This window comes from Manis javanica, chromosome 8 (assembly GCF_040802235.1).
Source record: "Manis javanica isolate MJ-LG chromosome 8, MJ_LKY, whole genome shotgun sequence".
Lineage (NCBI taxonomy): Eukaryota > Metazoa > Chordata > Mammalia > Pholidota > Manidae > Manis > Manis javanica.
In genome coordinates this window covers 75,830,395-75,856,133 of record NC_133163.1, presented here as the reverse complement: position 1 = coordinate 75,856,133, position 25,739 = coordinate 75,830,395, and the positions used below count along the sequence as shown (strand labels likewise).

The 25,739-nt window shown below is 38.5% G+C and overlaps 1 gene segment (V, D, J or C); it reads left to right on the top strand.

Annotated features, from left to right (window-relative positions):
* Positions 1–727: 727 nt before the first annotated feature.
* Positions 728–19,768, top strand: LOC108393813 (T cell receptor alpha variable 5-like). The segment is given in 4 exon segments: positions 728–778; positions 5,758–5,840; positions 6,074–6,093; positions 15,942–19,768. Coding segments are annotated over 4 exon segments (456 nt in total).
* Positions 19,769–25,739: the final 5,971 nt, after the last annotated feature.

The following is a 25,739-nucleotide window of genomic DNA, read 5'->3' as shown; positions in this document are numbered from 1 at the left end:
AATTGGAATAAGGAATTATAATTTTAGGTGCAATGATGGCATATGGCTGTGTTTTTAAAAATCCAAATTTAGAGATATATGCTAAAATAACAAAAGACAAAATAATATGATATGAGATTTTTTTAAAACACATTGGATAAAAAATGTAGGTGGGGGCATAATGAAACAAAATTAGCCATGAGTTGATAATGATGAATTTGAGTGATGGATACATGGGTTTTCATTGTTCCATACTATATACTTTTGTGTACATTTAAAGTTATCCTTAATGAAATTAAAATTTGAAATTGGCTAGATTCATATCCTGTCATTCCCATTGCAGGATGACTTTTGATGCATTTTTTAACTTCTATGTGCTTTAGTTTATGTGTAAAATGGTGATAATAAAAGCTACCTCATGTAGTTGAGCTGAGAATTAAACAAAATCATATATATATATGTAATTGTAAAATTAAATTATATATAAATAAACATAATTTAATAAAATTTTAATGTATATAAAACAAATATATATAATTTAATACATTATACATGTATAATTTAATAAAATGTTAGATAGCATGGTACCTTGACATAGTAGGTGTAAGGCTGGAGGCATCGGATGAGCTCAAGCCCTCACCAAATAGGGAAAGGGGACAGCAAAGCCCCCAACCCTGGCCTGGTGAGGGAAAGAGACCAACAAACGCTGGCCTGGCCTGATGACGTGCCAAAATCCCCAGTCAGCCTGATGACGTGCCAAGATCCCCGGCTGCTGCTACCCCCTCCCAACCTGAAAAAGGTGCCTTAGGCTAGCCAATCCTCGAGCTGCTGTAAACCTATTCTCCCCCTCCCCCTAACTTCTTTAAAAAGCTCACTGCCTGTCCTGCCAAGTGCGACTTCCCTGGCCTGTGATTAACCAGACTGGTGAACATTGCCCGGGATTGCGCCCTATTAAACTCTTGGCTCCTTTGTTGCCTCCTAGCCTGGTCTCTTCAGGTCAATTTTACCTTACAGTAGGGACTCAATTCCTGACAACCATTGTTAATCCAAAGGGCAGAGTTGTTTTTAGGACCTACAGCAGGTTTTCCATCATGTATTCTTTTTCTAACACCAAGCTGCTTTCACATGTTTTTCAAGAAGAGGTTCAAAGGCTACTAAAAAGGCAGGGACATCTTGACATTGCTTGTAAGGTCACCTCAGCAAGGGTCTCTATGCCCCCTGGGAGGTACTCCCATTCACAGATGGCCCTCCCCCTCCTCCACAAGCCCTGGGCTTTACAGAGAAGCACAGATGACTGACGTTTCACATAAAACTGTTCTTGGATAGGCAGAGCCACTTTATTCCCCATAACTAGATAATTTAAGGTATGTTTTCTCATATTTGCTGACAGACCAAAGAAGTGTACTAAGACATGATCAGTATTCATACCAGCCTTCAAACTGATTGGGTTTCTGTCTTGTGCATATTGAAATAAATTTCCAGCAAAGTTCCACTGTTGAGGTAAAAGCTAACAGAAATAACATCTTTTCCCTGAGCAAATGTACAACTAATACATTAGTTGTGAGACGCTAAATCTCTCTGTGTTATGGAGGTCCTTTTCCCCATCGTATTTTAAGAGTATATAAACACTTTTTGATCTACCTGAAATATGACCGATTGATAAATAAACTTTCCCTGAGATGAGGTAATTATTGGCAAAGAGGATATTCTCTTCCGCTGTCCACGTTAACTGCAAGCTGTCTTGGGAGTCGGATGGACTTTTTAATCCACTCCAAGAAACTAGGAGTAAGCCTTATCCACTCCCAAAACATGAGACAGATCCTCAGTGCTCTGCTCCTTTACAGGAATAGAGAAGCCAGTTTGATCTCTGCTCTGCATCTCTGCTGAAATTGTTCCCATTGCAGAAAGTATCATCTCTGCATCTCTGCAGGCTAAAATCCTGTCTACACCTCCTGTGACCATACTTTCTGGAAGGAAAATGGGGAGCACAGGAGGTGAGAACAGATATCTGTTTTGCTGCCTGGTAGTCTGGGAGATGTGGCCTACATATCAAATTATTGTCATTTCATAATTTATAAGCACAACTATTAAAATGTAAAATGGCCCTAGAGAATGAATAATCACCATCCTTATTTTACAAGACCTAGCTCTCTTGACTCAAATATGCAATAAATGTAATCTCTCTACCTCTAAACCTCCCAATCACTCTTGAATAGAACTTATCACTTGATACTTTGTATTGTGGTTCTGAACAGTCATATCTATAACTACACCATGAACAGAATGGCTAAAATGAAGAAGACAGACAACACAAGGTGTTCGTAAGAACATGGAGCAACAGGAATTCTCATATTCCACTGGAGGCAATGTAAACTGGTACAACTTTGAAAACCAGTTGGCCATATCTACTACAGCTGAATATATGCATCCCCTATGATCCAGCAATTACACTTCTAGATACAGACCTCACAAAAAAATGTGACCTATTTTCATTCACAAAACATGTACAAGGGTAAGAACATTCATTGCATCAGTAATTGTAATACCCTAAAGCTGGATTAAGATAATGATGTGATAAGTAAAATACAGTGTTTCAAGAACCAAGTTATCAAGTAAGGTTACAATCCCTCATAAAGCTACAGGTGTTAAGACTGCTGTCATCCAAGAATGGTCCACGGACCCCTCGGAGACCCTTTCAGGAGGGGATGCTAAACTTGGTGAGTCTCCTCTCCAGTGTGTGCAGATTAGAACTCAGCCAAAATTCAAAGTTTCTGCCCTGCAGTTTTCTCTCTCTCCTCCTCTCTCTCACTCTGCAAATCCCTCCTCTCTGGTACACAGTCTACAAGTTTCAGATACTTCAAATGTCTATTCTGTCTTGTCAACACAGTGAGACAGCAGGGCTGTTTTTGACAAATCCTCCCTGCACTGTTCCTCGGAACTGCCTCTAGGAAGCCAGCTGGGGCCATGTTAGGGTACCTCGTTTGTTTCTCTTATGTCTGTGTTACCTGTAGTCCAATGTCCAAAAATCACTGTTTCATTTATTTTGCCCAGTTTTCTAGTTGGAAGGTCAATTTTTACAGCACTGTATCTTTTTCAGTGAAATGGAAATCAAAGTCTTTTATTTTAATTGTATTTTACAAATGTATCTATCAGTTCATGGTGGATTGGAGAAAAAACTGTTCATTGAACCACAGATTGTTTGAGAAGAACTGCATTAAATAATGTTCGATTAAGTCTTGGGGGATGAAGAACTCAGGTAGAGGACTGCAGGAGAGTAGGGGGGACTTTCTATCTAGAGGGATTCTTCTCTTACCCATGGGGACCTTGGGAACATATGCGAGGAAGAGAACCTCAGCCTATTTCACTTCAGATGCCATGCACCTCCACCGGAAGGGTGAAAGGCACACCTCCCGACAGCGTCAAATATTGGCAAATATGTGGAGCAGCGGGACCTCTCATGAACTGCTGATGGGAATGTAAAATGGTTCAGTCACTTTGGGGAATTGCTCTGGCCCCCCAAGTCCACTCATAGGTATTTACTGAAGAGAAAGAAGCGCGTAGACCCACCAATGACCCATACAAAAATGTTTGCAGCAGCCTTATTCCCATTTGCCACACTGGAAACAACCGACATGTCCACCTACAGGAGAATGGTCAACAGTTGCCATGCATGGGACCATTTGTCCTAAAAAGGAAGCACCACTGACTTATAACACACAACAGGATGGAGCTTGAAAACCTATGTTAGGTGACAGAAGCCAGATGATCCTCCAAAATGCTGGATGATTCTGTTTATATGAAATCCAAGAAGAGAAAGAACTAAAAAAGATGGTTTCCTCTGGGAAGGAGGGTTTGACTGGAGAGGGGCACTGGGGACTTCCTGGGGTTAAGGAAGTGTTCTTTATTTTGCTTGGGTGCTAATAACACAGCATATAAGCTTCTCAAACTCATTGAAATGGACACATGGGAATTGTGCATTTTTTGCATTTTTTTGACAAGTAAATTATAGCTCAATAAAAGAGGAGCCAGAAGGAAATAAAATAACTTATACATGGAGAAATGTGCACTTGCATAATTACAGAGCTTGATGAACTGTCACAAGTTGGAAAAACCCAGGTACCCAGCACCCATACTACCAAGACATGACCCCCACACCAGGCCACTCTTGAGCCTGGTCCTTGTCTCGACCACCCCAAGTAACCAGTACCTTGACATCAGCTGCACAGATGAGCTTTTTCTGATTTTGTGCTGTATATTAACAATCACTTGGCATGTACTCTTATATCTGGCTCCTTTTCTTTTGTGAGATTTATTCCTATTACTATGTGCAGCTGTAGATCTTTATTGTCAGAGCTGTATGGTATTCCATCTTCTTCGGTTGTTTCATTTGCATATATCTAGCCTCTCAGATCATATTCATGTTCAGCTAGTCCTTGCTGATGCCAGATGCCACATCTCAGGCAGTTGTCCAGAAGAGGTGGGAGGAGGCTGTAACCCCAGCCACCTACAGCTATTCTGTATCAATTAGAAAAGTACAAATACATGTCTGCAACAACTACAGAAAGCAGTACAAATTAGTTTTCTCTGTGTAAATTTTATTTTGTTTCAGTTTTTTTTTTTTGACTGAGTTATAACTTTTTCTACAATGACATGTACAGGTCTTACATGCTCAGTTCAGTGTGTCTTGAGAATGGTATATATCCATGTCACAAAGCAATACTGAGAACATTTCCTTCACCTCAGAATTCATCACTTCTTCTAGAGACAACCGCTTTCTGATATTTTATCACTAGTTGAACCATCCTGAAATTTTGAAAAATGCTGTGTTTTCATAATGTAGCATGTATTTTAGATGTCATTAAATTAATATATTCCCTTAGGGAAGAGAAAATAAATAGATGATCAAAAGCTGCAGTCAACTGAATCACAATCATAAATCAGCACATTGATTCCAAGCAAATCAGATGCTGATGTTCATGCTGCTGAAACAGAACGCTGCCCTACGGAGGTGCTGCTCCCCGGGAAAGCCTTTGAGCCACAGCTGCTGCAGCAATGGCATGAAGAGATATTTGCAACTTCTGTATGGCTATGTTTTTGATATAAGAAAATGAGAATGGGTGGTCTGGTCAGTTTGGCTTTACTCACTTTGACTGTAGGATGCAAAATTTGGAAGCAAGATTTTTCTAGCACAGCTTGCTGCTGATTGTTCTTAGACACATGCTGCTGGACACATTTTATCCATCAGGAAACTTGCTGTGATAGCACCGAACAGACAAGAAACTTTATCCAGTGTAAATTTCCCCAGAAACCAATGTTTGATAGTCTAGGAAGAAGAGTTATGATGATTGAGAGTGAAGAGTTTTATCTTCCTGTCTGGAAAAAAATCTGTAAGCATATTTCACTATAGATTTTGGCTGGAGATAAGAAAAGCATACATAATACAAAAAGATGAATGATGATTTGTTCTCAGAAGTTATCACAATCATAACAAACTGTATTTCTTGTGAAATTTACAAGTCCATTTAAATAAGGCAAATGGTTGCATTATTAATATTCTGCAATTCATTTTAACTCATACACATGTCCACATATAATTGTTGTTAATTAAATTACACAAATACTAAAGAGACGGGTTAGAATCTCCAACTATGTTAATAAGCCATGGCATGACACAGCCAAATAGGTAGCTGCAAAATTACACTTCCTGTTCTGGTGCAGAAGCATTTCACAGCTCACTGACTGTGCACATGCCCTGACGGCCACCTGAATCTGAGACAGAGTACAGCATACTTCCCTCAGAACAACTTCTATCATGCTGCTGCCAGGCCTGCTGAGAGTAGCCCTGGCTGCCATCTACCTCAGTAAGTAAGCTAGTAAGGATGGCCACAAGCACAGACTCAGGTTCCTCTCAGCTCCCAAGTTTGGGGGTAGAGGCAGGTTATTATTGGCTGGTGGGTTTTAGGAGAGGAGAGTAATGGGTCGGGGAATCAGAACTCTCAGTTCTACACTATTAGTTCCTTAAAACCCTATGGATACCTCCAACAGAACTGGTTTAATTCTCTCTCTCTCAATCTCTTGCTTTCTTTTTTTGCAGGATCCAGCATGACCCAGAAGGTAACTCAAGCCCTGTCCACCATTTCTATGGTGCAAAAGGCATCTGTAACTTTGGATTGTGCCTATGAAACTAGTAGTTATACTTACTATTTATTCTGGTACAAACAAACACCAAGTGGGGAAATGATTTTCCTTATTGGTCAGGAGTCTTACAATGAGCAAAATGCAGCAGAGGGCCGGTATTCTCTGGACTTTCAGAAACCAGCCAGTTCCGTCAGCCTCACCATCACAGCCTTACAACTCCAGGACTCAGCAATGTATTTCTGTGCTCTGAGAGAGGTCACAGTGAGGTGGGTGCCTGTGGGAGCCCTACAAAAACCTCAGATCTCAACATGAGGCTTCCCCCAGCTGGGAACATCTGGTGAGAGTCTCAGAATGGACAGGAAGAGGTGGGGCTGTGTCAGAAGTGGTGGTTTCACTCTAAGGAAAATGCTCTCTCACTGGCTCAGAGGACATATCTAAAAGTTCATGCATTGAAAGCTTCTTTATCTTGAAATAGATCATTGGGCAAAAGACTAAAAAACCCTTTTTGATTGTGATTACACTAGCCATCAAACCCAAACCTGGGTGACTTCTCCGTTCCAAACTGCACTGCCAAGTTGACGCTTGTCCTACTGCACCCAACATGTAGCCTGGTGTTGAAAAGGGGACTTGAGGAAGCTGCTTTCAAAGTACTGAGTATCCCTCTGGGACCACAGCTGGGTCTGCTGCTCTGTCATGCTCAGACTTGTGCTCCCCAGAAGCCCCCTCAGGTCCCCTTCGGGGCACTACCCGCCTTTCCAGTGAAACTACAATCCTATAGAGAGATTAGTATTGCCTGGTTTTGAACTTTGTGTAAATAGAATAGTTTAGTTTAGATTTTTTCTGTCTGGATTCTTCTCTTTGTTTCAATTGAAGTGTCATTAATATACAATCTTATATTGGTTTCAAAAGTACAACACAATGGTTCAACAGTTACCCATATTATTAAATCCTTGCCCCCTCTAGTGCAGTTGCTATCTGTCAACATAGATGTTGCAGTGGCTTCTTCTTTTAATATTGCATTTCTGAGATTCATCCATGTAGTGTACATTTAGTTTGTTTATTCTTATTGCTGTATGAACATATCACAGTTTATTTAGCCATCTACTTAAGTGGTTTCTTGGATTCTTCTAGTTTTTGGCTATTACCGACAGTGTTGTACAAATATTCTTATACATGTTCTTTGGTGAATATATTTACACATTGCTATTAGGCATATATGTTAGAATTTCTGGATCAAAGGCTATCTATCTATCTATCTATATCTATCTATCTATCTATCTATCTATCTATCTATCTATCTATCTATCTGGCTTTAATTCCCACAGTAGGTATACCCTCAAAAAGAGTACTAATGACCTCTATGTTATGAATTAACAAAAATTTTCAGTTCTCATCATAGCTGACTTCTTAGAACCTGACCACTTGTTCTTAACTTGAAACGTTCTCTTCCTTAGGTCTTTGACAAGCAATTCTCTGGAGTTTTTACCTACTTCACTGTTTCCTTTCTGACTCTTCCACACATTCTCATCTCCTTTCCAATCATTAAGTGCTGGAAATCTTCAAGGTTTAGACTTAGGCGATCTCCTCTCCATGTATTGCTCTCTCTTTATGACATTTAGGTCTTGTTCACATGACTCAGATATTTATATCTCTGTACAGGCCTCATTATCTGCTTTCTCTATCCCTTCACTTAAGCAAAAAAGCAAGTCACCTCTCTGTCATGTATGTGCACAGATGAAAATAACAGAATAATCAAAATTTTGATCATAAACATAGTAAAGTGAGAGAAAATATCATTACAACCTAACGTGACCCTCTAAATCATCCATACTCCAGGCACTTTGTAGCTCCAGGAGTAAAGGGATTCCCCTCCTGGGACAAATTCCCTATGAATCTGGTGAAATTGAAGCAAGACAAGGGGAAGGACAGGTTGAGTCAAGGGATTTTATTTTCTCACAGTTTGCTTGGGCTTGCCAGCCAGGCTCCACAGTCCATCCCCTCCAGCCACAGTAGTGTGCTTCTACACCTACCCACCCCTTATGGCAGGAACTCCATGAGCGGGTCCTTGGTAACTAGACCAATTACCTACAGGGAACAGAGGGGAGCAAAGAATGGTCGGCTTCTCTCTACCCTTTGCCCTGGACAGACTGGAGGCTGTGAAACATCCACTGGTATGTAAATGGACTAAGACCAGGTGGGAGATTCTGGAAACTCTGGGTGAAAACTTCCATTTACCACACACTCTTTTTTCGAACTCTAAGCAATCTCTTGACTCTCCCCAGACTTGACCAGAGGAAGACTGAGAATGCTACAACACTGCAGCTTCACTCTTACTCTCTCCAACTCTTTAGTGAATTCTCAGTTTTCTCATATATCTTTGCCATGGAATAATAGGCTAAGGAAAGTTAAAAAATGGGTTTCATATATGTTTTGCAAGTGTCCCTAAGCATATATTATGGTCTCTTTCTATGTGTTCTCATGTATTGAGAGGTCTTTCCAAAGTCCAAGACAAGGAAATGTTGCAGGTGACATACTTTCACATATCCGCAGCTATATCTATACTTATGTATAGGTTTAAAAAATTCCTGTTATGCCCATAACTGTGTGCTCTATAGGGTCAGGAAACATGTATGTATTGTACACTATTTAGTACTTGCACATAGTGGGTGCCTGTTAAGTATTTTTTGGTTGAGGAGAATAAATTAAGTGATAACATCCAATAGGTTCAGAGTTTCCATTCTTTGTATGCTTTTAGCTAAGTATGGATAAATTATTTTTTGTATTTGTCCATTTCTCATTACCATGAGAACAATCCTTCTGCTTAAATGTGCCATAAATTCCTTTTCTGTTTCTACAGATTTTCCTCACTGTGGCAGTGTTTCCAGGTTTGCAGTTTGTATGTTCTCTATCTTGTTGGCATAGACAGAAGCGTCTCCCTTACCTGAGTGAGGCTCCAGGAAAGTGTATAACTGATTCAGTTTCTTGTGGACTTGGAAGTCCCTCTTATATATGTATGCTGATTCATCTTGATTTTAGCCTGTGATGATATCCCTGTCTTACCTCTTTTCTGGTCACAATTCTAGGGATTTTATCTTAGGATTTGGCCTCAAATATTTGGAGATAAAGTTAAGGGTGGTAGTGGGAGGCAGGGGTACAGGCTGAAAGAAAATCCCAGTTAACTCAGTTCTGTGTGTGTCCCCATACTTTCCATTCTAATTTCTGGGGCACAAAAGCACGAGTGAAATGACCTTTATAAATTAGGTGTTCTTTGCATACTAAATGCTGCCTGTGTGCAGTTGGATTGGGTCAAACTTATCTATTGCCATTTGTCTCTGCCAATGCCATGACTTACTGTGCTTCTTTGAATATTTTCTCTCTCAAGTCTAGTGAGCTAGTTAATTTTCTTAGCATTTGGGTGGATATTCCATTGCATGTTCTGGCCCGATGCTTAAGAAAAATGAGCCTGTTTTCCAATTGCCTGATTCTGGTTCAAAGAGCTGAATTATTTCAATCAAGACTCCTTTAGAGCTCTTGGATTCTTAACCATTAGGAAAATTTTCAGGAAGTATTATCCTCAGTTGTATAGTGGCCTTTTCAAAATGTCCTGTGATAGCAAAGTCAGGACTCTGTCCCTGGGACAGTAGGAAGAAGCATCATTATATCTCCAGGGAAACTGAGCTTTTGGCCTTGTAACAGTGACTATGAAATGAGGTATATGTAAGCATGTAATTTTAGCAAAAAGTAATAACAAAAAAGGATTGTTTTCATTCTTGGGACAATTTGTAGAGAATATTATTATCTTCAAGAAACACATGTTCCATTATCAGGGAAGAAGTTTTAGAAAAGGATGGAGAATCTCACTTTCAGTTCAGTTTCATGACCTAAAGGTGGATGGGCATTTTTCTCAAAGAATTTAAAGTTTAAAAGAATGTGAATGTGAAGAAAGATTACGGTAATCCTTGAGCATAATGTAGATGTAACCATTTTCCTTTATACTAGAAAACATGGCCCTGTAATGTGTGATAGAGGATTTCAGAGGTTGATGAGTTGAGAAGGGTTTGGTTTGGGTACTCTATTTTTAAATTTACTTTTTTAGGTAGAGATATCACAGTAAGTACAAAAAAGGAAATTTGCAGGCTCAGAGTACAAAAGGTTTTCTCACTTCTCTATGAGAATTCCTCAGCCTATATTTTGGTTTTGCTGCTTTGAGCTGAGCTAGTTGATCATAGCAAACAGGTAAAGTTTAAGACAAGGATAATGACACATTCCTCTTTAAAAAAATTATAAAAAACTAACTCAAAATGGATCATGAATTTAAATATAAAATGTAAAGCCATGAAAACCTTTAGGAACAAACATAAGGAAATATTCGGGATTTGGGCCTAGGTGAAGAGTTCTTAAATCTGACACTGCACAATACACATACACAAACTGGACTTCATCAAAATTAGAAAGACCCTGTTAAGAAGATGAAAAGATAAGCTACAGAATGACTAAATATTTACAAACCATGTATCTGACACAGGACTTGTATCTAGAATATATAAAGAACTCTTAAAACTCAACAGTAAGAAAGCAAACAACCAATTAGAAAATGGGAAGAGATTTGAATAGATATTTCACTAAAAAGAATGCAGAGATTGCAAATAAGTACATGAAAATATGTTCAACATCATCAGCCATCTGAGAAATGTGAATTAAAACAATAGTGAAATATCGTGACATAACATTGGAGTGGCTTAAATAAAAAATAGTAATAAAACCAAATGCTGGCAAATATGTGGGGAAACTGGACCACTAAGAAGTTGCTGGTGGAGATATAAAATGGCACAGGCACTCTGGAAAATGGACTGGCAGTTTCTTATAAAACTAAACATACCTTAGGATATTATCCAGCACTTGCACACCTGGGTACTTATCCTAGAGAAAGCTTCTATTCACACAAAAACCTGTATATGAATACTCATAGAAGCTTTATGTATAACAGCCCAGATCTGGAAACAATCCAAATGTCCTTCAGTTGGTGACTGGTTGAGCAAACTGTGGTACATCCATTCCATAGAACAGTACTCAGAAATAAAAAAAATACAAGCAGGTTGGATACACACCATAATCTGGATTGATCTCATGCTTTTTTATTCCTCGTGCTGAGTGAAAAGAACAAAACAAAACAAAACAAAATATTACTACTGTATCATTCCATTTATATAACATTATTGAAATAACAGGATTGTAGGGATGAAGAACAGATTAGTGATTCTCAGGGGTTAATTGGGGAGGGGATGTGAATGGCTGCCAAGGATAGCATGAGGAAGCCTTGTGGTTATGAAACAGTTGTGCATCTTGATTGTGGCAGTGGATCTGTACCTGTCCAAATGGTAGACTTAAAATATTAAATTTTAAACATAATAGAAAATTTCAAGACTTAAAAAAATAATCATAGAGTAAGTCAAGACTTTCTAAGCAAGACTCAGATTAAAAATTTCAGGCAGGATAATGGTGAATAACTGTGGATACACAATACATCGGAGTGTACGAAAGCAAACAATTCTACATGGCAAAAACACCATAAAAAAGCCAAAATCAAATGCCAAGTGGAATAAAAATATTAAAAAATAGGGAAAATGTAACTTTAATAAACCAAAGAACTTTTATAAACCAAAAAGAAGATTTAATTCGTTGAAAGAAAAGTGCACCAATAATAGCTAATATTAATAGGATGTTTGCACTAGTCATTATTATTCATACCTATATATCTATATAAATATATATGTAACCTATCTAATCTATCCATGTCAATATGTATTTCAAATGATTCTCACAGCAATTCTATAAGACATGTACTATTCTTTCTCCATTATTCAATTGAAGAAACTAAGTCACAGAAAGGGTCACTGAGCAACTTGTTCAGAATCTCACAGTAAATAAACCATAGACCTGGAGTTTGATTCCTGTCATTCTGACTCCAAAATTAACACTTAAACAAAATTTTGAGTAGACTTTTCAAAGAATGTAAATAGATTAAAATGCAAATAGATTTTAAACTATTTTTAAGGTCCCAGCTTCACTAATATTAGAGAAATAAAAAATGATATTCTGACTTAGCATTTTTCACCTATTAAGAAACATAAAAAGTTTGATTATATAATGTGTTTCCTAGGAGTGGAGAAACAGGCTCTCATATATATTGTAAATGTGCATATAGCTACTGCTTGTTCAGAGGCATTTTGGCAATACTTATTAAATGAGCAATACTTTTGTCATAGTTTTTAAACTTTCTTTTTAAATCACTCTTCTATTTTATTGAAGAATTGTTGATATGCTTGCAATAGTGCTTATTGATATACTTGTCATGTTGGGAAACATCTTTGTATGAGGATATTCATTTCTGCATAATCTTTGATAGCAAAAGATTGGGAATAATCTAGACTTAGAAAAACACAAAGCTGCTTAAGTAAAATATGATACACCCATACAGTGGTATGCTATGCGTGGAAGAAAAGCAAAGCACAGAATAGAGAGTTTAGGTTTGTCTGAAAATAATGAGTTTAGCATTAAAGACCATTCAGGTAACAATCAAACATTTAAAAGAGCAAGTAAGAGAAGGCTTTCCTACTTCAAACCTCATATATACTATCAACACATCAAAAAAAAGTCTGTCCTTCGATTTTTTTCTTTGTAGGTGCAGTGAAGTGGCCACTGTGAGCCTCTGTTTTTGACCATGGGGTGGCAGTGGCTCTACTGCTCTCATTCCTTGAATACCTTACACATCAAAAGCATGAAAGTTACTAGACTTGGTATTTTTTTTTAAATTAAGGTATCATTGAAATACAATCTTAGGAAGGTTTCACATGAGCAACATTGTGGTTACTACATTCACTCATATTATCAAGTCCCCCCAATTTCCACTGACCATTGCAGTCACTGTCCATCAGCACAGGAAGATGCTATAGAGTCACTACTTGTCTTCTCTGCGCAGTACTGCCTTCCCGGTGAGACCCCTACATTATGTATGCTAATCATAATCCCCCTCGATCGCCTTCTCTCTCCCTCCCCACCCCTTTCCTTTGGTAACCACTAGTCCCTTCTTGGAGTCTGTGAGTCTGCTGCTGTTTTGTTCCTTCAGTTTTTTTTTTGTTGTTGTTGTTATACTCTGCAAATGAGGAAAATCATTTGTTACTTGTCTTTTTCTGTCTGGCTTCTTTCACTGAACATAATACCCTCTAGCTCCATCCATGTTATTGCAAATGGGAAAATTTGTTTTCTTTTTGTGGCTGAATAATATTCCATTGTGTATATGTACCACCTCTTCTTCATCCATTCATCTAATGATGGACACTTAGGTTGCTACCGTGTCTTGGCTATTGTAAACAGTGCTACAGTAAACATAGGGGTGCATATGTTTTTTTGAATCAGGGATCTTGTTTTCTTTGGATAAATTCCTAGAAGTGGAATTCCTGGGTCAAATGGTATTTTTATTTTTAGTTTTTTCCAGAACCCCCATTATGTTTTCCACAATGGTTGAACTAATTTACATTCCCACCAGCAGTGTAGGAGGGTTCCCCTTTCTCCACATCCTCACCAGCATTTCTTGTTCCTTGTCTTTTGGATGTTAGCCATCCTAATTGGTATTAGGTGATATCTCATTGTGGTTTTAATTTGCATTTCCCTGATAATTAGTGATGTGGAGCATCTTTTCATGTGTCTGTTGACCATCTGAATTTCTTCTTTGATGAAGTGTCTGTTCAGATCCTCTTCCTATTTTTTAATCAGGTTATTTGCTTTTTGGGTGTTGAGGCATGTGAGTACTTTATATATTTTGGATGTTAACCCCTTATCAGATATGTCATTTATGAATATATTCTCCCATACTGTAGGATGCCTTTTTGTTATGCTTTTGGTGTCCTTTGCTGTACAGAAGGTTTTTAGTTTGATGTAGTCCCATTTGCTCATTTTTGCTTTTGTTTCCCTTCCCTGAGGAGATGCATTCAGGAAAAAATTGCTCGTGTTTATAATCAGGAGATTTTTGCCTACATTTTCTTCTAAGAGTTTTATGGTTTCATGAGTTACATTCAAGTCTTTGATCCATTTCAAGTTTACTTTGTGTATGGAGTTAAACAGTAATCCAGTTTCATTCTCTTACATGTAGCTGTCCAGTTTTGCCAACACCAGTTGTTGAAGAGGCTGTCATTTCCCCATTGTATATCTATGGCTCCTTTATCATATATTAATTGGCTATATTTGTGTGGGTTATATCTGGGCTCCCTATACGGTTCCATTGATCTATGTGTCTGTTTTTGTGCCGGTACCAAATTGTTTTTATTACTGTGGCTTTGCAGTAGAAATTGAGGTCAGGGAGCATAATCCCCCTAAACTTTAGTCTTCCTTCTGAGGATTGTCGTGGCTATTCAGAGCCTTTTGAGATTCCATATGAATTTTAGAACTATTTGTTCTAGTTTGTAGAAGAATGCTGTTGATATTTTCATAGGGATTGCATTGAATCTATAGACTGCTTTAGCCAAGGTTGCCATTTTGACAATGTTAATTCTCCCTATCCATGATCATGGGATGTATTTCCATTTTTTGATGGCTTCTTTAATTTCTCTCAAGAATGTCTTGTAGTTTTCAGGGTATAGGTCTTTCACCTCCTTGGTTAGGTTTCTTCCTAGGCATTTTATTCTTTTTGATGTAGTTGTGAATGGAATTATTTTCCTGATTTCTCTTTCTGCTAGTTCATCGTTAGTATATAGGAATGCAACAGATTTCTGTGTATTAATTTTGTATCCTGCAACTTTGCTGAATTCAGTTATTAGTTCTAGTAGTTTTGGGGTGGATTCTTCAGGTTTTTTTTTTTTATGTACAATATCATGTAATCCTAAAACAGTGACAGTTTAACTTCTTCCTTTCCAATCTGGATGCCTTTTATTTCTTTGTGTTGTCTGATTGCCATGGCTAGGACCTCTAGTAATATGTTAAATAGAAGTGGTGAGAGTGGGCATCCTTGCCTTGTTCCTGATCTTAGAGGAAAAGCTTCCAGCTTTTCACTGTTAGGTATGATGTTGGCTATGGGTTTGTCTTATATGGCCTTCATTATGTTGAGGTACTTGCCCTCTATACCCATTTTGTTGAGAATTTTTATCATGAATGGATGTTGAATTTTGTCAAATGCTTTTTCAGCATCTATTAAGATGATCATGTGATTTTTGTCCTTTTTGTTGATATGGGGTATGATGTTAATGGATTTTGAAATATTGTATCATCCGTGTATCCCTGGGATAAATCGTACTTGATCATGATGGATGATCCTTTTGATGCATTTTTAACTCAGTTTGCTAATATTTTGTTGAGTATGTTTGCCTCTATGTTCACCGGGGATATGTCTGTAATTTTCTTTTTTTGTAGTATCTTTGCTGGTTTTGGTATTAGAGTCATGCTGGCCTCATAGAATGAATTTGAAAGTATTCGCTCCTCGAGGCTTGGCTTTTGATTGGCTGAGCTGCCAACAGAAAGGCTCTGTCAAGTATCACAGAATAAGAGCTAAGTCACAGAAACAGCTCATAGAAGAGAAGGTTTGGAATTATTAAAAGTATCAAGATTGAGAGATCAGAATGGAGAACATGCTGCAATGTGCATTCATAGTTTCGTGGCTTCAGCTTGGCTGTAAGTTGGTGGTGAATACATGAACACCATGAGAGCACTTTTATCCAGAGCTGAGGAGAAGATATAAGGTTTTAATCTCAGCTCATCCCAGGTTGTTTGTTGGAACTTTTTGGAAGTGTTGCACTAAAGCTTTGCATCATTTCTGATTTTGTTTTCCTGAACAGGTTTGCGTGGCAAAGACCAGGCAGAGCAGAGTCCTTGGACCCTGAGACTCCAGGATGGAGACATCGTCAGCCTCAACTGCACTTACCCAGTCAGCTCCTTTAGAGCGCTCTGGTGGTTTAGGCAAGGCCCTAGCAGAGGCCCCAAGCTCCTCTTCCCCCTGTATTCCATGGGAGAGGAAAAGCAGCAAGAAAGACTAAGACTAAGAGAAGTTCTCTGCATACCACAACCTCCAAACCTGAAGACTCAGCTCCTTTCCCTGCACTGTGGAGACCCTGCACCAAAACCCTGGGCTCTGGAATAAGGCTATCTCTTGTTTTTCCTCCTCGAACAGGTATTCACTTAGCACCCAGAACCTCTTTCCAAGAGGTATTACGAAGAATGAAATCTTGTCATACAGCCAGATGGCACAGCTTGCTGTATTCTGCTCATGCATCCTAGACAATCCTCTCTTTGTAACAGCCCAGGATTTTCCTCATAGATTTGGAAGGGATACCTGTCCTTTGGAGAGCCTTGGTTTCTAGTCTGGCGCCACTTTAAAAGAGGCTGTTCAGGAATACATATGCTGAAAACATTTTTTTGCTTTCTTTTGTAATAATCTGGTCATATGTCTGTAAATGAATCTTCCCCATTGTAATATAATCTTCTTGAAGCCCACATCACCACCAGTCAAGTTTCTACATTTTTCTTTCCTTAATAATCAAATTAATTAAAAATTTGAAAGGCATCCTTATTTTCTTTTTCCAGCTGTACATTCTTTCCTTGAAGGGATGAGCAGAGGATTACTCAACTGCCCAAATGGAGGGAAGATATTGCAGTTTGAAAAAAATGAATAAAAAGCAGAAACTTTGTTAATATTACAAAAATTGCCCTGTCCCACATGGGGCAGGACATTCGGAGACCTCAAACAAAATTGGTTAAGTTCTTTCTAGAACATTATAAGCTTATTCTCCTCCATATCTGTAAAGCAACTTTACAAAAGCAGATTAGTGGGTTAGCTGGGATCTGAATGGAAGCAGGCACAGGTATTGTCACAAGAGGGACTGCTCTGTCTGTCAATAACATCCTTGCTCAGTTGGGGGAAAAGTGGCTGGCTCACATTCAGCATTGAAGTTGTGCAGAAACTGTGACAAATGATGTATTTTATTCTGTTATAAGCAGAGCAGTCTGTGCATAGCTTCAATGCTCAGTGATTTCTTGCCTTGTCCCAATCTAGTATGAAACAATTCCTTTCTACTCAAAATAGTATGACAGAGAGAGGAGGATGGGAAGCTGCTATGCAGCTTTCAGTCTTAATTGATCTATTTTTGTCAATTTTTGTAATGACAGAGAAAAGTAGAATTTTTGTGTGTGTGTGTGGGAAGGAAATTATTTTACTCAGTCTATTTCAGTTCTTTTAAATTTGAAAAGAAAACAAGAGCAAGTTTTCAAGGCTACTCCCCCTGCTTTCTTTCCTCCCTCCTTTCTCTTTCTCTGCCAATCAGCTCTGTGTGCTGCTACTAGGCACCTGCATGGAGAATGGGGAAAGGCCAGTAATGAACCGGGCTTGTGGAATATAAAGACGAGGACCATTCCAGGTCTTGTTTCCTTTTTATCAAGATGTGAAGTCTATAAATGCCTTCCTACAGACACATGATTCCTAAAGGCATTTTAGGAGACCAGATAATTGATAAACTTGGTAATCTTGACTGACTACCTAGATCAGACTCTGACTTTAACCCTCCCAGTCACTTTGAGCACATTGCTCCCTGCATCTGAAACTCATTTGCTTTTTCTTGTCATTTAGATGGACTTGCTCCATCTTTTCATGACTGTGTAAGACTTGGTGGTTTTCCTTAATGTAAAAGAAAAAATTTTTCTTTGAGGTCCTTGGAACATCAGATTACCAATAATATATTGCTGCTCTTGGATTGTGAGAAAGCAATAAGAAAATTGTTCTGGTTGGATACTGCCCCTAAGATTTGTATTTTTCTCTTTCAGCCTCATTCTCTTAGAGTTCAATACTTATAAATTATCCATACGGAACCCCTTGGTTGAGTGTGGATGCCTGTTTCATATTTTTACCCTGGTTCCAGGGACATAACTAAGCCTGGGCAGGTGTATCAACCAAGGAGCTTCTATCTCATTGGCTGACTGCAGGCCTGGGGTTGCTCAGAGTGACAGCCACCAAGTGAAGGGCTGTGCTGGCAATGACTCAGCTGGCATGTCTTCTCTGTTACCTCCTCAGCCTAGGTTAGGACAGAGGCTGAGCTATGGGCCCTGGACTCTAGAGTCTGCTTGAAGTATGAGGCTGGTGATGGAGGTGTCTGTGCTCCTGACCCTGGGTAAGTGTTCTGAGCCTAAGAAAGTATGATGTTTGAAACCAGGCAATCAGAGGAGGGATTACTACTGCTGCCACTCATCTCATTAAGTTTGCTAGAGTTGTCATAACAATACCACAGTCTAGGTCGCTTAAATAACAGAAACTTACTGCCTGTCAATTCTGGAGGCTGGAAGTCTGAGATCAAGGTGTCAGCAGGCCTGGGTCCTTCTGAGGGCTGTGAGAGGATGGCCTGTTACAGGCTCCTCTCCTTGGCTTGCAGAAGGCCATCTTCTCCCTGTGTTCCTTCACATCACCTTCCCTCTATGCATGTTTCTGTGTCCAAATCTCCCTTGTTACAGAAAACACCAGGCATATTAGATTAGGGCTCATCCTAATGACCATATTATAACCTGATCACCTCTGTAAAGACTTTATCTTCAAATAAAATCACATTCTGCAATACTGGGGGTTAGAACTTCAGTGTATGAAAGCAAAAGGGAAACAATTCACCCATAATCCTCGGTGATCACAGAAGTGCTTTCCCTGCTATAAAGAATTTCTTATATTCATTGTGCTCAAGGGAAAATGGGAGAAAACAATGGAGTCCTGACTCTTGACAAGTGAATCTAGATAATTCTAGCTGTATTTTGTTCTTTCTATAAGATAGAAATGATAGAAAATCGAAGTAGCAGATGAGAGTCAGAGAGCAAAGTTCTAGAGGTGTCATGCAAGGCAATCCTTAAAAATATGCCTTGGAGATCTGCGAACAATTGTATGTATTTCCCCACTTATGGATTATTTCTAATGTTAAGATTATGGAGCTCAACTAACTCCTTGGACAGGGCTGAAGGACAAGCAGTGAACATACCCTATTCCCTCTCCACCATTAGAGAAAATGAGTGTGTTATCTGGGGTTGACAATTTTTTAACTAAGGCCTACGGTATCTGATTTGAGATTTAAAGAGCAATGTAACTAGTAAAATGGCTTCAAGGCCCAAACCTGTGGACAGCAGGTCCTGGACTCTGATACCGTACCAGGTTCCCCTGGAAGACCCCACTGTGTATTATTGCATCATGACAGAAGCACAGTGGGGCAGACTGAGCCACAGCTGTGTCTCTGGTGGTGAAGGGTGATAATATCTATTTAAACAGGATATTACACAGCAAATGTGAGCTTAATGGAAGAAGGTGGAAAAAAGTAAGAAGAAAGAAAGGGGGCAAAAAAATAAGGAAAAGCTACATGAGACCAAGAACTGGACCAGGAAAGAAAACCAGGGAGAAGGAGGAGCCCAGATACATGTCCTTTCTCCAATCTAACATTCTTATTCTTGCCAAGGTCCAGTGTGAAGTTCATAAACTGAATGTTATTCCTGTGAGAAATGTCTTGAGTTCTCTGAATTTTTTCAGCTGTAACACATGCATTCGAGAAATAGTGTATCTTGAAAGTTTGCTAGAAAGGAACAACTGTATTAACATTTCTCATTTCAATGTTTTCTTGAATTTTCTATATAGCCATTAAGTTCTCTATTGTTATGATTGAACAAGTTATAAATTAATATTTAATTTCTTAAAATATTAAAGTAATTTTCAGTATATAGAATAAACAGTGATTTTTCCTTGATTTGTCCCTAATAAGTTCTCAATTACTCTGAAATGTGTAGTGAGCACATTTCAACTGTTTCATTTCCATACATATTCATAGTAAACACATTGCTTAAAAACATAAATGAGATCACTCTTAAATGTAAAGTACTGTAATTTGATTGAATAAGTCAGAGAAATCTTTACAAGCCAGAAAATTTAAGTCTACCTATTCTTTCTCACAACTGCATAATTTAGACCTGCCATAAGATATTGAATATTTATGATGAAGGATATTTTAAATATTCAATTTTTTTCCTGCTTCATACAATGTGCGATTTTATACATATTTTTATAAGGATATTTCTTAAGAAAATACTCCCAGCGAAGTGGGATTTCTGGCATCTAATGATATACAAATAACCCGTATCAATCTTTTAGTAGTTTACACTTCAGCTATCAGAGATGCGTGTCCATTCCCTGACATTATCACACACATTAGATATTAGTATTACCATTTTCAAGTCTTTGAAATCTGATGGGTGAGAAATGATATAAGGAACCTTTTCAAAAAAGTGTGCATCAAGGGAACCAGTCCTTAAAGGCTGAAGTAGCAAGAGGAGGGAGCAGTTACATGAATCTGGAGAAAATAGCTGTAACTATAAAGTAAAAACTTAGATTTCTTTTCCTCTAATATAAGCATTTATGCTGTACATTTCTCTCTATGTACTGATTTGGCTATATTCTACAAATTTGATATTTCAAAAATTGTTTTCATTCAGGAGGAGGAGAGAGATTTTTCTCTGGCAGTGCTGGGTGGGTCCTGAGCTGGCAGTGTTTCCATTTCCACCTACTGTTCTTCTCAGAGCAGCATGGAGGCGTGTGACTTGTCTCTGATGAGCTGGGCTGACTGTGTTTCCTGTACAAATGTTTGAACACAGATGAAATAGTAAAGCAGATCCCTAACCTTGTGAGCCCTTGTCAATAGTACAGACCTAAGAACAGTTCTCTGTGAGTCTAAATGACAGAAAGAATGGACCGATCCCTGAGCTTGCTCCTCCTTTGGTCAAAACTAGGCCGAGAGTTAAAGGTATCCAGAAATGGGCAAGAGAGAAAAAACCCCGGGACATTTCTCCTTAGAGAAGAGAGGACGCTTGGGAGTAGTACTGATATGATTTTCTGGCAGTTTCTGTGGAGACTGAAAAAATACATTTTAAAGTAATATTCCAAGAATAATTAGCCACTAACCAGTCCCTTTCCCTTTCTGAACAAGGGTGAGCAGTCACAAGAGGGGAAGCAGAGCTCTGATGCTTTGAATGTCCAAGAGGGAGACAGCTTGGTTCTCAACTGCAGTTACAAGGGGAGCGCTATTTACAGCCTTCTGTGGGTTAGGCAGGACCCCGGGAAAGGACTCACATCTCTGTTGTCAATTCAGTCAAATCAGAGAGAACAAACAAGTGGATGAACAAAGACTCGATGTATAAGTCGTCAAGACGTAGAACTTTATACATTGCAACTTCTCAGCCTGGTGACACAACAGGCACCTGTCACCAACACTCAAACTCCAGTGACATGTTTTAGGCTGGGGCTCCAACCACAGGTTCTGCGTTGAAGCTGAGGAACCTTTCTCCATTAAGGGGTTTTCGAAATCGACCCTCTCTCCAGGTAGAAGCAATTAAATATGAAACAACTGATAAAATGACCTGAAGTTAAATTGTGCATTCTCTGATCTTTAGATTTTTATCAATTTCAGTTTATATAATAGCTTTCTTAAGATTAATTCACATGTCAAGCAATTCATTCTTTTAAAGTGAGCAATTAAGTGGCATTTAGTACATTCACAATTTTGTGTAACCATCAACTCTATCTAGTTTCAGTGCCTTGCCGTCACCGCAAAAGAAAATCGCATGCCCATTAAACAGTTACTCACCGTTCCCCCCTCCCCCAAACCCTGGTGACCACTCACCTGCTTTCCGCACTGTGGATTTCCCTATTCTGTACATTTCATATAAATGGAATCATATGTAGCCTTTTGTGTATGGCTTCTTTCACTTAGCATAATGTTTCGGAGATCCATCCAACTCAGCACCTACTGAATAAAGACAAATATTCACCCCCAACCAATCACGTAGGATGCCCTACTTCTAGTTAGCCTGCTCACATTTTCCCATTTTTTGTTTGCTAGATGTTTGTCAGTTTTACTGATCTTTTTGAAGAACCATACTCTTTATGATTTTAATTCTTTTACATTAAATTTGCTGAGATTTATTTTATGGCCGACAATATGGTCTTACTTGGTATATGTTCCACGGACATTTAACAAGAATGCATATTCCGCTATTGTTGGGTACAGCTGGCTACAGTTGATGGCGTCGTTGAGTTCTATATCCTTGCTGATTTCCTGGCCAGTTGATCTACCAGTGGTAGAGAGAAGGGTATTGAAATCTCTAACTGTAATTTGTCTACTTCTCCTTATAGTTCTATCAGCTTTTATTCCATTGATTTTTCAGCTCTGTTGGTTGGTGCATACACATTTAGGATCTTCTTGGTAATTTTTCCTTTTTATATGTTTCCTTTTTGTCTCTGGTAATTTTCTTTGTTCATAAATCTACTTTATCTGATATTAATATAGCCATTACTACCTTCCTCTGATTGTTTTCATGATATATCTTCTTCCATATATTTACTTTCAACATGCCTATATTATATTTGAAATGACTTTCTTGTAGACAGCTATAGTTGTGTCATATGTTTTAATCAACTTTTTGTTTTAACTATCTTTTCATCAGTGTATGCAGACCAATTTCTGTGCATGTAAATCACCTGCATTTAATGTCATTTAATCTCCAATTTTATTCATTTATCTATCTAGAGTTTATGATATTTTGGAATTTGTTTTATAAAATTTGTGATTTGTTGTGATTTTATTTCTCATTCTAAAAATCATTTTGTGCTCAACTTTTTATCCATAATTTTGTGTTCCTTTGGTAAAAAACATTTTATAAGTTTCAAGGTCCACAAACATAAATCCTCCTCTGTACATAATCATAATGCTTTGAAATTCAACCATACAAAGGCAAGATAGGTGGTGAAGTTACACAAAAATTGTGAACATCTCTTTAGTCTCTGTTTGGCTCCTGGAGAGCATTGTTGCCTATATTGGAAATGGTTATTCTGTGTAAGATCAGTATAAGCTCATAAAAACCTTCTTTCCTGCAGTTTAAACAAGTGTTCTGACAGCATTTTTAACACAATGACACGTGAAGAGTCTCAGGCACCAGAGGCAAACAGTTTTGTCAAGAGAGCAACTTTTCCTTTATAGTCCGTACAGTGTTTTTAAGAAGAAGAAATCTAAAATCTTTTCATTCCTCCTAAACCTCAGAGCAATCTGGATTCAAGCTCTCAGTGATGAGACTTTTATTTGCTTGTGGGGAATCTTCTAGAAAGGAGCTCGCTGCTTCTTTGCTTCCTGACCATGGCACTGGTGTTCACCTTGATCTGTGGGGTGATCCTGTTCCTGAGTGAGTGCCATTCCATTTACTCCCTTGTTCACAAATGGAACATTGTTCTGGTTGGCTCTGTAGAGAGACTTTTGTTTCAGTAGGGTTCACTGACTCAGCCCTGATGCTGCAGGACGAACCAGAGGCTCGACAGGGACCCAGCCTGACGGCCGCATCACCATCTCTGAAAGAGACCACCTGGAGATGTAACTACTTGTCTTCTGTTCCTCTGTCTCTCTTCTGGTACGTGCAATACCCCAACCAAGGACCCCAGCTTCTCCTGAAGTACATGTCTGGGAACAGCCTTGTTTCAGGCATCAAACGTTTTGAGGCCAAATTGAAGAGGAATGAAATCTCCTTCCACTTGAAGAAAAATCCTCAGCCCATTGGAGAGACTCACCCAGTACTTCTGTGCCCTGAGTGACACTGGTGGGACTGCAGGGGGAGCTGCACAAAAACCTCCTGAGACTTTGTAGCTTAAAAGACTGGGTTTCAGCCTAAGTTATTTTCTGGAAATTGGCATGTTCTGTGAAGTCAAACAGTAAAGAGAACATAGAATCCTGGGAAGCATTTAGTTCCTAGGAACATCTTAAATTTATTTTCTTTCCTCTCCTTTTTTTTTTCTTTCTTTCCATTTTGCAAAGGAAAGACTGTATTCTGAAATGCAGCACTTGTATCCTCTGAGTCAGGGTTCTACAGGGAATGAAGCTACAGGACTTTCAACAAGCTGGAGGAAGTTACTTGCTCCCAGATCATTAGTGGTAGGCTAAGATGGCTTGAGTTGGTGTAAGGCAAATCAGAGAATTAATTTCTAGTATTAATCTCATCATTCAAGCCATCAGAAAACCCAGGCGAATTGCTTATTATTCTAAACAGCATTATCTCCAGGTATTTTACTGGTATCCTGAGAGGCTTCTTTCTTCAAAGGACTTCAGCTCTTTGACTAAAATATTTGAGATTGGGTGGACTTAATTAAAGTTGGCCTATAAGGATGTGTACAGGTGACCTTTCCAAAGACCATATAGTATGAAGGAAAAAAGACCTTTTTTATCCAGTCCCCAGGCATTCTAAATTAAACACCATGTCATGCCAAAGAGCCATATGGATTCTTGGGGGTGCTGATTCCATGAGTGACCCACCCTGTCTTTATCAGACCCACACAAGTCACCTCTCTCCTCCTTTTTCTCCCTTCTAATTCAATTTCTCTAGTACCCATTGAGTGACCAATAATAATTAGTGATTCCTTAGTCATTTTTACTTATTTTTCTACATTTTTTCTCACAGTGCCATTAGTAAACATTTGCAATATTCTCGGACAGTTCATCTGACCTTCAGTGTCTGCAGAGAAAATACAGAGGTCTTCATTTTCCTTCCCTTTTACCTCTGATTCCATCTGTAGAGGATTATTATTATTTATAGAGTCTGACACAAGAACACAAACTAAACTGTTTTTCATTTAAGTTTCTGAAAACCATTTTCTTTTAAAATAATCAAAGCTAAAAAACAAAATATAAATAATAATAAACAGTTTTAATAAAATGTATTAAAACTGAAATTTATTCTTAAACTTAATTATAGATTTTTTAATATAAATAAAACTTCACAATTCTAGCTATGTGTCCATCTAGTTGCTAAAGTAGATAATACCACTCTTTATGCAGGTTCAGTCTAGAATGAATATACTCTGAAAGTAATATTGTGTAATACTGTGAAGCGTTCCAACCATCATGAGCAGCTGTTGCAAATCCTATACTGATGTGAACACCTTTCAGAATCACAGATGGGTACATAACAGAAGCAAGAAAATCAATCCTCAACATTCCTAGGGACAAAATGTTTCATTATGCAAGAATCTATTACATCCATACAATCTGAGGAAAAATTGGGCTAGTGAGTTAAGTTTTCTTTCTTCTTCCCTGAAATGCCCCCGAATTCCAAATCAAAGTTGGCCTTCTCTGTCAGCAGCAGCACAAATCATAGATTTTCTGATATTCAAAAGCAGTTTCAAGGACAACTGCTAAAGTATGTGATCAAGGATTTTCCTTGAGCCTGGGTGGTGTTGGCAGTTAAGGTTACAGACTTTAATACGTGTATTTGTGTGTGTGGGTTTGTGATCACTGGCCCTGTCCACGTACTTGCTCATCTTCTCTGTTCTTTGTTTTAAAATAAAGTCACCTTTCAAAGATCAGTTATCTTTGTTTTTGTTACTGTCCATTCTTGTCACTTCCACAGAAGGCATAGAGCATCACATTCTCCATTGAACTGCCCCGGTAATACAGGTTTGAAGTAACTGCTATAGTCTTAGTGTTCACGTACTATTTATGGCATGCTTTTATTATGGCATCCTTTAAGCCTTTATTACATTTACAGAGATGTTTGCCTCCCCTATTATTATCATAAAATCTCTAAAGGAATAT